Source organism: Rhinatrema bivittatum, chromosome 2 (genome assembly GCF_901001135.1).
Source record: "Rhinatrema bivittatum chromosome 2, aRhiBiv1.1, whole genome shotgun sequence".
NCBI lineage: Eukaryota > Metazoa > Chordata > Amphibia > Gymnophiona > Rhinatrematidae > Rhinatrema > Rhinatrema bivittatum.
The window spans coordinates 440252124-440267045 of NC_042616.1; the positions used below are offsets into that span (position 1 = coordinate 440252124).

General features: G+C 41.5%; 1 protein-coding gene across 3 annotated transcripts in view; it reads left to right on the plus strand.

Annotated features, from left to right (window-relative positions):
- The window catches only part of CDH18 (cadherin 18), a 1107921-nt gene extending 1101251 nt beyond the window's left edge, over positions 1–6670 (plus strand). For all 3 annotated transcript variants that reach the window (XM_029590319.1, XM_029590320.1, XM_029590321.1), the window contains one exon: positions 5930–6670. In XM_029590319.1, coding sequence (XP_029446179.1) covers positions 5930–6420 — 491 coding nt within the window. In that variant the 3' untranslated portion in view covers positions 6421–6670. The remainder of the gene's footprint in view (positions 1–5929) is intronic.
- The last annotated feature ends 8252 nt before the right edge of the window (positions 6671–14922 follow it).

Below are 14922 nucleotides of genomic sequence, written 5' to 3' on the forward strand. Positions count from 1 at the left end.
GTGGGCTTCCGCCTCTGCCCTAGGTGAGGCTCCGGTCTCAAACCTAGGCCCAAGCCCAATGCATTAATCTAAAACAAATGCAATGAATAAGGTTCATTTCATTCGGGAGTAGAGATGTGTTTCGGGATAATAGTTCATGTCAGGCTTCATTTTGGGCCCCCCCCCCCCCCCCAATGGGAATTTTGTTTTTCCCACAGTTTGGGTATTTTTGGGGGGACCCCAATTTTCGCTTTAGTGCTCACTACCGGGAGTTAGTGTGCGGTAACTCCCATTAGTGTGTGCTATCTCCTGATAGCGTGCGCTAACGTGGCAGAATTAGTGCACACTAATGGGGAAAAAATTCAATCATTTTTCGGTTCTCCCGAATTAGGCAATGTACATCCCTATTCAGGAGTACCTCAATTTGTTTTGAGGCCCTCGGAATGAAACAAATTCCCCTTTTTTATAGGATTTTCTGCATTTGTTTTAAATGAACGCACATCCCTATTCAGTAGATCTTTGGAAATGGGAGTGGTGCCACAGATTTGGAGAAGAGCTGCAGTGGTCCCTCTTTTCAAGAGTGAAAACAGAGAGGAGGCTGGAAACTTCAGGCCAGTTAGCCTTACCTCAGTGGTGAGAAAATTAAAGGAGACTCTGCTGAAAGAAAGGATAGTTTACTAACTTCAATCAAGAGGGTTGCTGGACCTGAGCAATATGGATTCACCAGAAGAAAGTCCTGTCAGACAAAACTAATAGATTTTTTTTATTTGGTGGCCAGATAATTGGATTGAGAAAGAACACTCAATGTGATCTACTTGGATTTCAGCAAAGCTTTTGATACAGTCCCTCATAGGAGACTTGTGAATGAAATGAGAAGCCTTGGAGTGAGCACCAGAGTGGAAGACTGATAGGAGTCAGCGTGCAATGGTAATGGAGCCTACTCGGAAGAAAGAGCTGTGTTAAGTGGAGTATCACTGGGATCGCTGTAGGGACCGGTTCTGCTTAATATATTTGTGAGCAACTTTGCGTAAGGGATAATAGGTAATGGTTTGTCTATTTGCAGATGTTACTAAAGTCTGCATCAGAGTGGACACTCCTGAAGGAGTAGAGAGAATGAAAAGTGATTTAAGAAAGCTTGAACAGTAGTCAAAGGCTTGGCAGCAGGGATTCAATGCCAAGAAGTACAGTCATGTATCTGAGATGTGGTAATCCAAAAGAGCTGTATATGATGGGTGGGGAAATATATATATATATGCACTGACCAAGAGAGAGATGTTGGGGTAATTTTGTCTGATAATCTGAAGATGGCAAAGCAATATGAGAAGGTGATAGCTAAAGCCAGAAGAAAGCTAGGCTACATAGAAATTGGAAAAATTAGTAAGAAAAAGGAGGTGATAATGCCCTTGTATAGGCCCTTGGTGATGCCTCACCTGGAGTACTATGTTCAGTTCTGCAGATCATATCTCAAAAAGGATAGAGACAGAATTGACAAGGACCAAAGAAGGGCAACCAAATTGCTGTATCAGTATTAGAAGACTTATAAGGAGAGGCTGTAGGATCTGAATTTGTACACCCTGGAAGAGAGAAGGTGCAGGGGAGATATGATACAGACCTTCAGACACCTGAAAGATTTTAATGATGCACAAACTTTGAACCTGTTCCATTTGGAAAGAAATCAGTAGAACTCGGGGTCACAGAATGAAACTCCCAGTGGGATGATTCAGAGCTAATGTCAGGAAATATTTCTTCAAGGAGAGGGTGGTAGATGCCTGAAATGTCCATCCAGAGGAGGTGGTGATTAAAACAGTAAAAAAATTCAAAGGGGCATGGGATAAACACTATGGATCCCTAAAGGCTAGAGGACAGAATTAAAGAAAACTGTGCATGGGGGTAACTTGCTGGTGCAGCAGGTACTACCCTTAACAGAAGACATGGAGATTACTACCCTTAACCAATAAGCCTTGATACTTTTGATGCAACTGTAACATTACTCTCCAATTCGATGGCAGGGTAAAAGTGGAATTGGATTCAGACAGTAAACAACAAGGGCCTCCTCTTCAATGGTGGGGGAAGGGGAATTGGATTCAGACAGCAACCAACATGGGCCTTGACTTTTATGGTCTGGGGTACTGATGTGCAGACATAAGAGAGAAAAGCACAGGGCTGCTTCTACAGCCAAGTCCATAAGCAAAGCATATCAAGCCACACTGTCTGAATTTTCAAGAAGGCTCATGACTCATTAAAAATGTTGCTAGCAAGAATTTTTTATGCGTTATCATAAGGTTTGAGGATAACTGCATGGAATAGCAGTTACTATGCTTAAGAGAAACATGGGGGTAACTTGCTCAGCATGGTAGATACTAGTACTATAAGAAGCTTGCTGGGCAGACTGGATGGACCACTTGGTCCTTTTCTGCCATCATTACTGTGTTACTGTGTGTTACACTGAGCCAATTACTTCAATGTATTATCCACTTTGACGCTTAGATAGTTTTCCTGGATGGTAACTTCTAACATGGAAGCCAACATTGTGCAACTACAGCATGGGTTATTTTTCCCTCCAAACTTCTATTGCATTGGATTTATATTGATATTGACCAAAACTATTCAATCCATCATCCACTTTATAGCAGACCTTTCCCATACTTTTTCTCAGGCACTTACTAATTGTTTTGCCATAGCCAGAATATATATTTAGTTATTTACTCTTTCGGATAATAGAAGGCTAGGGGGCACTCCATGAAGCTAGCATGTGGCACATTTAAAACTAATTGGAGAAAGTTCTTTTTCACTCAACACACAATTAAACTCTGGAATTTGTTGCCAGGGGATGTAGTTAGTGCAGTTAGTGTAGCTGGGCTTCAAAAAGGATTGGATAAGTTCTTGGAGAAGTCCATTACCTGCTATTAATTAAGTTGACTTAGAAAATAGCCACTGCTATTACTAGCAGCAATAAGATGGGATAGACTTAGTTTTTGGGAACTTGCCAGGTTCTTATGGCCTGGATTGGCCACTGTTGGAGACTGGATGCTGTGCTTGATGGACCCTTGGTCTAACCCAGTATGGCATGTTCTTATGTTCTTAGTACAATACATAGTAGTATGCTAATCACTTCTCAAGTGAATGAGTGTTTGGAAGAATTTAAAGAACAATGAGAATGTCCGTGGCTGAAGTATTTCTGTGCAAAGGAGGTAGCACAGCAAACATCTTCATTCTACATAAAACTTATTGTGCTGTTCAGCCAAATATATCATGTGGATTATATTCACCAGATTCAGTCAAGAGGATACTACTGATTATTGATGAATTGTACAGCTATAGGAGAAAATAGGTGTCTTAAAGACAATGTATTTCCATTATACTTTTATAAATGGAATAACATTGCTTCTTATGAAACTATACATTTTTCTTATGGCCCTGAAGTGGGTAATACCAGGAATGCCTTTGGTAGTAAACAGTAGGGATGGGTATTTAAAAGAAATGAAATAGGAAATTAGATAAAATTTCCTATTTCATTTGATTTCATCATCAAAGCAAAATTATTGAAAATCCAACTTGCTGGTTTTCACGTTTCATTATGAAATCAAAATAGAACTGTCAGGCCTAAGCCCAGGCCTAAAGCCAGGGCCTCACCTAGAGAATAGGCAAAGGCCTAAAGCAAGGGCCTCAACCTTAGCCAGAGCACAATGCCAGGGCCTGGGCCTAGGCCTAGACCTAAGGCTGGGTCTGGGTCCTCACCTAGACATAGGCCACTGCCCGACACATAAACCACAGCCTAGACCCGAGCAAATGCCATACATCAAAATGGTGCCATCCACTGGGGTGAATGTGCTGGAATTAATTAATTCCAGTGTGACTGCAGAGGAAGGCATCAGTTGACTTCACATGCTGAAGATTGAAGAATGGAAGAGAATTTGCTCAAGGCTTGGGCTCCAAGGCCTGATCCTGAGCCCCAGGTATAGGGACTTGACCTCAGGGCCTTGGTCCGGGTCAAAGCCCCAGCGTCAGCAACTGGTCTCTGGACCAGATCACAGCATCAGACCTAGCTTGGGTGCTGGCATTGAAACCCAGTCTCCAAGTTGGGTTCCAGCATCAGACCTGGATCTAGGCTGAGGCCCTGGCATCAGGACCCAACCTCCAGACTGGGTCACAGCATCAGGCTGGGGCCTGGCCACAGGCTAGGCCAAGGCCAAGTTGTTGGGTCCAGGCCTTAAGGCCTGGGTCTTGCATAGGACGTTGACCAAAGTCTTGGTGATCTACTACTGCTCAGGCCTATGCAAGGACCAGGCTTCAGTCTGGGCCTAGGCCTTGGCATCTGATCCTCCTGTACCAGGGAACTGGGGGCCAGGGAGGATCCTGGCCCCTGCATTTCTTCACATGGGATTGTCCTGAGAGGTCCCATTTCTTTTTTGTTGTTGTTTTTGGGGTTTTTGGTTTAAATAACTTTTTTTTGTTTTGTTTTTTTACTAAATGAACTAAATAAACATTTGACAAAACAAAATTTATGGAAAATCAAACCCCTGAAAATGAAATAATAAATGAAACAATTTTTTTTCTTCTTCCTATCCCTAGTAAACATTGTTATTTGAGATATTTTTTCAACTATAATCTTCAACAGTTGAATAGTTGTAGAATATAAATGCATATTTAACAGTGAGTGTGAATGCCATGTTGTCCCAGGGAATAGTGATCAATATTGCGTGTTGGTGTAAACTCTGCAGGTATTTCTTACCTGTTGGGTTTGCACCAATAATCAAAGCTAAAGTAGAAATTTGCCTGCAAAAGTTCCCACAGAGATTTGTTCCTACCTTCTCTGTAGGTTATTTTTTCAAGTGCACAAAAAAAAATCATGCATAGTTTTGATTATATAAAAATGCATGTTGTTTCATCCCTATCCTCTAACCACCCCCAGGAATGCCTATTTACAATGCAGTGAAAATTACCTGCATGGTAGAAAAGTATGGTTAATATGGCCCTCAGTAAGGGTAGGAAAAAAGTTATTTTACGCATGAAAAGGGCTTTCATTATTGTTCTTCTTTTCAATACAAAGTCAAATTGGAAGTAAATGCCACCTTATTTTAAGGAGACTAGCTTATGTTAACTCTGTAGAGGACTGTGCTTGAAACTGTAGATTCTGTACGTAATACTTTATGTTGAATATTTAATGATGCCTGTGAAATAGAAGCAAGATAGCTCATGGAATTACAGGAGCAGTCACCAGCCACTTGTCTGGTATATTCTGTTGGCTGATTTGTTGCATGGTAAAACAATATCTCACATACCAGACAACTGAAAGACAGCAGAACATAGTGATTAATAATTAACCACAGCCTCGTTAAGGGTATTGTGAAATGTGTATGCAAGATAAATAGTATCCCAAGATAAGCATACTCATCATTATACTGCAGGACAGAAATAATAACAAATACAGTTCTTAGCAAAGTGAAAAAAGAAGTACAAAATCCCTTTCTAAATGCATTAAATCAACAGTAAGATGCTGTTTACTGAGCGGTCAATATGCAGAGAGCCAATGAACAGGTTAAGTTATGCATATAACTTTATCTGGATATTCAGTGGGACTTACCCATATATGTCTACTGCTGCATATATCTGGATAAAGTTATGTGCATATCTTATCCGGAAACTTTAGGAGAGGTATTTTTCTGACCAGATTTAAGCACATAACTTTAGTCAGAGACCATTCCATATGTGCATTCATTGGCCACACAATTTGAATGCCCCCTTCCCCCAGTGCCACCTCTTTTATGTGGGTCAATGTAATGCAAACAATGAGTTGTGCACACAAAAATGTATCCACTTGGTGGGAGGAAATCTTCAAATTTTGCCTGTTGTCTGCCTAACTCCCAATTTTGCATATTGACCTCTTGAGTTGAAGTACCTCACCATAACCTTCAGCCACCTAACCTAATTTCTTCAATTTTCCTTTCAGCAATTGTGGTCCTTTTCATCACACTAAGACGAAGCAAAAAAGAGCCCCTGATCATTTCTGAGGAAGATGTTCGAGAAAACGTGGTCACCTATGATGATGAAGGTGGTGGGGAGGAAGACACTGAAGCATTTGATATTACAGCTTTGCGAAACCCATCGGCTGCTGAGGAGCTGAAGTACCGGAGAGATGTCAGGCCCGAAGTGATGTGCACACCTAAACACCCGACTCCCTCCAATCAGGACACCATAGACGTTCAGGAATTCATTAGGCAAAGACTGGCCGAGGCAGATCTTGATCCAAGTGTGCCCCCATATGACTCACTTCAGACCTACGCCTACGAGGGGCACAGATCAGAAGCCGGCTCCATCAGCTCTCTGGATTCAATCACTACACACTCTGAGCAGGATTATACTTACCTTGATGACTGGGGACCAGAGTTTAAAAAACTAGCGGAACTCTATGGAGAAATAGAATCAGAAAGAACAACTTAGTTATCACCACGGGAAAATGGTTTTAATTCCTGATCAACTGGAAACACAGTGTAAACACAGCAACAGTAACAATAAATGAATACTTGGAACTGAGCAAGTTGTGCCCGTTTACTGTAGGAAAAAAGAAGTGCCCTGTTCATATCTGGAACTGGGCTCTTCGACTGGAAAGAAAGTCAATTTTGAAATTACTGAAAACAAAGAAACTATTTTCACTTGTGTATATTTTTTAATTGCTCAATAAAGTCCATGGTACCACAGCAGTCTGTACACCTAAAAAAAAATATAAAAAGTCCAAAGGCAATGAAAATGTTGTTGCATCTGACAAGGCAAGATTTCTAAAAAGTTTTCATTTAGGTCCCAGAGGTTTTTCAGATTGTGGAGTTACCGTACAGTAGCATTCCAGTATTTTAAGTCACATAACATATTTTGCATTTCCAGCTCTGATTGAGTCCTCAGGAGACAAAATGTATTTGATAAATCAATAATGTGCTAGGGGCTTCCTTCCTTAAGTGAAGCAGTACACAGTAACACTTCTACTCGGATGCCTAAGTCTCTCTCCAGGTAAACATAATCTTATAGAATCGATAAATGCACATGTTCATGAGCTCTGCTTAGAAACAGAATAGCAGAAAAGCTTTGAAAATAGGACCCCCAAGCTGTTGTGCCAGAAGTTGAGAGGTTACTTTTCCCCCTTCTCCTGCCATCCTCTCCACTTTCTTTTCTGTATAGCAGATTCTCCCAGCTAAGGGACCTTTCCTCCTCGCTAGCTTCCTGGTCTCTGAGAGTGCACTACCCATGGAGGAGGCAGTGTGTATAAAAATACCTGACTTCCTTGGTTACCCTTAACAAGAAGATCATTCTATTTTATGGTTTGCCCTTAAAGCACTGCAGTGAAGTGAAAGAAGATCAAGACCACTGAATAAACAAAACATAAATAAATAACAGCAAGAAGCATGGAGCAATGCAGTAATCTGGGTCAATTTCCCTGTATACACCGGCTCTAAAAGGCAAACCTTACGCTGCTGTGCTATGTCCGGTAGCTATGCAGCAAGTGTAGTAGCTCTCAAAGAGTGCACGTTTTTAAAGGACTTCGACCTTAATTGAAGAAAAAAATATATACATTCATACAATAATTTGCCTTCAAATAAAGCTGAAGTACTCTAAAAATGTCCAATCTTTATATATATATATATAAGGAAGAACTTTTGTTTTTAAAGAAAAAAGCAATGTCTTTGACATTGCCTATTTCATTTCTAAACTGAAATGATAAAAATATTCACAAAATTTCATATTTTAAAAACAAATTTTAGTGTGCACTAAATGGACCTAGCACTATTTGAGTTAGTGCATACTATTACAACTCGAGTAGTCGGCACTAAGTCCATTTAGTGTGCACTAAATCAAAATAGTATGCACTAAATGAAAAATTTTAGAAAACAAAAAAAATCCCCCTAACTAAACACAAAAAGAAAATGAAAAAGGGTGAAAAATGAAATGGTTATTGATGTTCCCCTAATATACATAATTGGTGGAATACCCTTAAGACACCTGAAGTTAAAACATGTTTATTGCTAAGGAGAATTTGGCCTTTAGGCCTCACTTCAATCAATCACAGATTGTGCCTTTCACCAAATATAAATGGATGCAAAGTAACACGTGTGAAGCACAGGTTATGTACAATCCAACGAGGAATCACGTACAAAATTTCCATTTCAAATTGCATTTTATTATGAGAAGAATTGCAGGGATCCTAAGCAAAAATGTGTGTGCCATTTCCATATTTTATAACCACTTTGCTATAAGATTCCTCATTCAACATTGGAAGGTCATATCTTTCTGGATTCTGCATTATATGTGCTCGCTTAATAAAGGACAATTTTATATATAAAAACCAGTGCCGGATTTAAGGTTTTGCAGCCTATAGGCATAGTGCCATGGTAGCTGCCTTTTGAAGCTGTGCCAGCACATGGCCCTAAAGCAAGAATAAGCACGCTCCTCTTGGGCCTGCATATTGCTACCTTCAAAATCTACTGCTCTAGGCCAGTGGTTCTTAACCCCTTCTTCAGAGCCCACCTAGCCAGTCGGGTATTCAAGATACCCACAAAGAATAGGCATGAGGTCGATTTGCATGCACTGCCTCTGTTTTATGTCTATTCCTTGTGGATAGCCTGAAAACCTGACTGGCTAGGTGGGTCACAAGGACCGGGTGGAGAAGCCCTACCCCTAGGCAGTTACCTATGTTGCCTAGGCCTAAATCCAGACCTGATGAAAACTGTTTCTATTCTGTGCATGTCATGTATTAAATGTGACATTTTACTTCTGCTTTGTTTTCTTCTAAATGTCTGTTAGCAGTTTAAGCAACAGACTTGTGAAAGTGGAAATCTATTATTCATGCAGGTCATACTGTCTAGTCTTCTGATCCTTCCTTTGCAAAGTAACATCACAACTTAAGAGAAAGATTTTAAGCGCTAGAATGAGGTTCTTTTTCCTTATACATTCATTGGTTATGACACATGAACAACAGCAAGCATTTCTGCGTTGTGGTGCTATAAATCCAGTTCTCAATGAGCACATGAATGTTTCATGAGTCTGTTTACTCATGTGTTTGGCGTGAATACTGACAATTTGCCCATTTCACATGAAATGGGCAAATTGTCAGTATTCAAATGAAACATATTAGGAGACGGAAGAGTGTTCCTATGACTCTTTCCATCCTTCTCTGCGCTCCTGATCTATACTTCCCATGCCTCTTCCTCCAGCCTTCATTTCCTTCTGCCGGCTGGCAGAAGGAAATGAAGGCTGGAGGAAGAGGCATGGCTGCCAGTGCGCCATGTTCCGGTCCGGGGGCTGGTCTGGAGGCCACGGCCATGCTCCCAGAATGCCCCTGGGCTGGAACCATGCCCACAGCCCTGCCCCGGAATGACCCCGATGACGCGCCGGCCACAACACGCCCCCGACATGCCCCCAACACGCCCCCCCCCAGGAAAGCCCCAGGGCTTACGCGCGTCCCGGGGCTCGCACGCACTGCTGAGCCTATGCAAGATTGGCTCGGCGTGCGCAGGTGGTGGAAGGGGCAGCTTTTTGGGGGTTATGAGCGTATCTTATGCATGTAACCCTTTAAAAATCTGCCCCTATATGTTTACATTTCTAAAGCAACCGATGATTATATTCACAGCACGAAGAAGCTTCTAGCTCTTAAAGGGTTACCAGGTTAATATCCAGGACCCTTTGCTATATGAAGGTTGCTGGAAAAATAATTCATTAAGTTGGCTTTTATTTATGGGCATAACAGGGGGGCCATTATGTGAACATACTGGGCTCTTCCCCAAAGACTCTGTTGGCCAGTACCCCAAATCTCAAGCAGCAAAGAACAGCCTTCTGCTTCCTGCTTCAGCCCCTCCCCTCCCAGGAAGCATGCAAGAATAGGATGGGGGGCGGGAGGGGGGTTGAGGCTGGAGTAGCAAAGCACAGTGGAAAGCAAAGAAGAGCTCTCTGATGCCAGCACTTCCTCTTCTCTTGTTTTATCCCTTTCCTGTTGTCTGCAGGGAACAGGAACGAGGGGAAAAAAAACAGTGGATTGCAAAACAAAAAAGAATTCAATTTTTATGTCTATTTCTAATTTGTTAACCCTTATTCTGTATTTGGTGAGGGTCGGTGTTCTGTATATGTGACTGAGGTGAAGTATTCTGATAGTGTTAGGTTCTGTGTTGGGATCTGTAGTACTCCAACTTGTGCTACCACTAGAAGGCTTATTGGTGTTTTAGAGTCTGGTAGAATATTTATAGTGTTACCTTGTCATACAAGGATATTGCTGTTTGAGTTTAGTTATTTATTTATTATGTTTTCTATACCGTCACTAAGACATACCAGCATAACAGTTTAAAATGCATAAAAGTGAGAAAATAAATATAATTCAGACAAAAGTTTTTAAATAAATTGCAACATTTTAAAATAGCTACAATTTATATCAAACATTAGGTCGTAAAATATATCAATATAATCAATATAATCAAGTAAAACAGCTAAAACAAAATAGTAACTTAAATACTAAAATAGAAAGTCTGGAAGTTCATGCTGTTTTGATATTGCAGGTTTTCCAGATGGGTTCTGAGTGAATTTTTCCAGAGTTTTGCGTTACTCGCAAAGTGCCTAGTAATGGAGGCATGTCACTGTTGCTGAAGAGACAACATAATTTTAATTTTCTCCTGTGGTGAATAATAAGGGGAAACATTACAGTTAAACCCAACCAGCCATTTCAGAGATTGCCTTCAACCAATCTAGTATGAATTTCTTTTAACTGATAAATTTAGGTGTATTCTGGTTTTATTTTATTACAGTCTATCTCCAAAAATCATAGACAGCACATTCATCAGACAATGTAACATGATTTCTAAAAACATATTTGTATTATGTTGTATATTTTTTAAAGTATGATATATAATTATGTGATTTTACAGATTTTTTTAGGGAAGCATTGTGGTAAGAACATAATGATAGTTGTTGCTCAAACTCCCTTTTCCTCCCTGAGAAGCTTAAAAGAACACAGATTTGTCATTACCCTGGTCTCTGAGCAAGCTGTGCAGGTAATCTGGAAACCAAAATATTTGCAGAGGCCCAAAATTGAACATCATATCATATTTATTTATTTATATACCATCATTCCGAATGTACAATCATGAATAAGTGCCATAATGTCCAATATCCAAACCAATGTCCATCAATTATCTTTCAAATATCACCAAACAACATAGGTAAACCTTCAATAAGGACTGGTGTACCAGAAAAGGGCGGACACCCCTCATCCTCAGAGGCAGGATTCTCCTCATGTTTTGCACTGCACAAGTTAATACTGCCCTTAGGCTTACCAATTCCCCTTCTTAGCCTGATCCATCTTGGGCAGCCATACAAACAGTTGCAACATACCATGAACAATCTACCCTTGCACCTTGTCTTTCCTAGAAGACACTAACGATTCAATAATCTCATGGACCTGAAGAACATGAGAGAAAATACCACTTTGAAAAGACACTTCTCATGTGGTGAGTTGTAAATTGCCAGCAAAATATGCCACAACTGCATGAAGATATTGTGCATTCTGTCATGGACCGGGCCCATGCCCCTGGTCCAGACTGCCATAATATTCCTGATACTGAAAGTGTGGGTGAGATCATCTCTGTATTTTGTCGAAGACAATGAGGTCTGTCAGGTGCAACAACACAGTTCTTCTAGGTAAAATGTTATCCCTGGCTTTAAGAATATAGGCAGCAACCTTTTTCCTGGACTCAGGGCTAAATTGCTCCTGAGAAACAATGCCATCTGCTCGTATCCATGCTGGTAGGCCCTCCATGTCACTGAGGCTATGCATTGTTGTAGTAAGGTCTGTGCTCACAGACTCCATACCTTCTCTCTTTCTACACTCCCAGTGTCAACTGTATGAAAAGAAGGCACTATGATGGAAAAGAGAGTCATCTATCCAAAACATATTGGGGTAGATTTTATAAAAGTGCGCCCGCGCGTACTTTTGTTCGCGCACCAGGTGCAAACAAACGTACGCCGGATTTTATAAGATACACGCGTAGCCACGCGTATCTTATAAAATCCGGGGTTGGCGCGAGCAAGGGGGTGCACATTTGTGCACCTTGTGCGTGCCGAGCCTTGCGCCCGCTGTCCGTTCCCAAACTTTCCTTCGGTCTCCCCCTACCTTCTCCTCCCTTCCCCTACCTAACCCACCCCCCAGCCCTATCTACACCCCCCCTACCTTTGTCAACAAAGTTACGCCTGCTCGAGGCAGGTGTAAATCGCGCACGTGGCCCACCTGCCCGCGTGCCAGGTTACGGTCTGGGGACTGGTCCGGAGGCCGCGGCCACATCCCCCGGAATGCCAGCGGATGATGCGCCACCGTGCCATGCCCCCGAGACGCCGCCCCCCCCCAGGGAAGCCCTGGGACTTATGCGCATCCCGGGGCTTGCGCGCGCCGCCGAGCCTATGCAAAATAGGCTCGGCGCGCGCAGGGGGGGGGGGTTAAAGGGTTACGCGCATAACGTATGTGCGTAACCCTTTTAAAATCTACCCCATTGTGTGCCCAGACAGTCATGTTTAGCTGCAAGCATGTTGATGTGAATTAACTGATAAAGTCCATCATTTCACATCTGATGGCCCAATTTCCTGTTGTGGCTCACAAGACAAAGGTAGTGAGTGCCTACTAATTTAAGTTCATATACTTTTCCCGCTTTGCTTCTTTCTCCTTTCTTTTGCTCTTCAGGCCAATGGATGCTTGCTCCTTGTTAATACCACTCTAGAACCTTAACTTTTTCCAATGTTCCTCTCAGACCATATAGTCAACATAATTTTCATTCCTGAAGGCAGTTTTCATGTCATTTGTTACGCCACTGGTGATGTTCTGATGGTATACAGTGTTTTAATTTAATTTCATTTAAAACATTTATGACTCACCTATCTAATAACCTAAACGAGATGCAAATAAATGAGCCATAAAATCAAATATAAACCAAGTTATAGACAAGAGCTTACGGTTTCCTCATTTTGTTATGTTTCTTGCTTTCTGTGAGTTTGCATTCTAATCAAAATATTAATCATATGTTTTTTGTTTTTCTGTGAATGTATTTCTGAGCTTTTCTCTACTTATTTTTTCAGACATATTTTGAAATTTTGCAGCCACACTATTAATCATGGACTCGTAGACCTTCTGGATAAAACACATTAACGAGGGAAAAATCAATTTCTATACAACTATCTTAATTAAAAAAAAAATAGCCTTGCTATCATTCCTTACATTGATTTAAGTAAATAAGTTACAATTATTATACAAACTGATCTATATTGCTGTCCTGTAGCTGACAACACACCTTGCAAGCCATCATAAAAATCTGTACTGAAACAGCTGAGCAAGACAAGTTGCTATTAGCAGACTTAGCAGAGGTTTTTATTTCTGCAGATATCCAGCAGGAGATGGAGCCCCAGTTTGTTACTCCGTCCTTTACATCGCCAAGAAATCCTCTTGACTCAACTGTCTGGAGGAGATGAAGAGTTAAGAGGACCTAGAAATTCCTGAGATCAACCTGCATTATTTTCAAGGGCTTTGGAGAATTTTCCTGGAAATTTCATTCTGTTCTGTTACCACACACACTCAACCTGATTTACTAAGCATTTTTTTCCACCATAGACACAGAATGGGAAGAAAAAGTCTTAGTGAGTCAGGCCATAAGTCACCTAGGAAAGATATATAAACCAAGTTAAATCATTTTTTTTGCAAAGTATTTTGTACATTTTTACATGTTCTTCTCAAATTCTTTCTGTGCTAGCTTTACTGCAGACAGTTTCTATATATATATAAAATATACAAGACCCATCTGATGGGATACTGCAGCTATCGGGATGATTTCCATTTTCTGGAGATATTGAAATGCCAAGGCTGAAGAAGTTGAAGGGCCAAATGAGCAATTTTCACATAGCCCTTGTAGGTTCATGGGACTTCCCGATAACTTTCCTAGGACTTCTAGATCATTTTTAAAGAAAATCCATCCTGGAATGGGGCCCCTTTGCTAAAGGTTGTTAGTGGCAATGCTGGCATTTTAACGTGTGCTTATGATGACTGCAGTACCACAGAATCTGCACTAAAGAAGAATTAACGTGCATTAATAGATTTGTTCTAAAACAGCACACTAATGCAAGTTTTTAGAATGCATTATTGCAGCACTTTAATATACTTTTCACTAAACACCTACAGCCTTTAGTAAATAGTGCATTAAATTGCTACAGTGTTATCATGAACTTTTAGTGCATTTTAGTTAACAGGCCTCTGTTTCCTTTTAAAAAATTAACTAATGTAAAGAACACGCTTTAAAAGTACTTGTGTACCTCGTACCTGCTATTTGTGTGGCAGGCTGAGTACAGAACATAGTACAGATAATTTAATTTTTGGAAATCACATATAAGTGTGCTGCTTTCCTGTTTTGGTATTGCACTGGAGGTGGCCCCTTGGCCTGGCGGAGGATTGGTACAGCCGCCTGAAGGGCACCAGGAGGCGGAGCACACGAGGAGACAGAGGCTGACAGAAACTTCACCAATAATGGTCCGGGGGCTCAGCGGGTTGAGCCCTTGGATTCCTGGACTGCCTGGGCTTAGGTGGGCCTCTGGGAGTCTCCTGGAGAGATGACGGAGAGGTGTGCCCACCAAGAGAAGAGGTGCGCAGCTGTCAGTGAACAGGTGAATCAGACCGGAACAGAGAGTACCAGAGATCACAGATATGCGGCAGTAGCTGAAGGTGCTCCGGGCAGGGTAAGCAGCACTTAGTGGTCTAGCTCGAGGAAGGCTGCAGACAGCTTCAAGGCAAGTGGACCTGGTGGACGCAGGAGGAGCAAAGAGAGTGTCCGAATGGAGTGCAAGGGTCAAAGCCAGGGTATCCATCCGAGGGTGGTCAGCCAAAGCAAGGGTCAGTTCCAGGTATCGGTCCAAACATGGTCAGAGGCAAGCAGAGGTCAG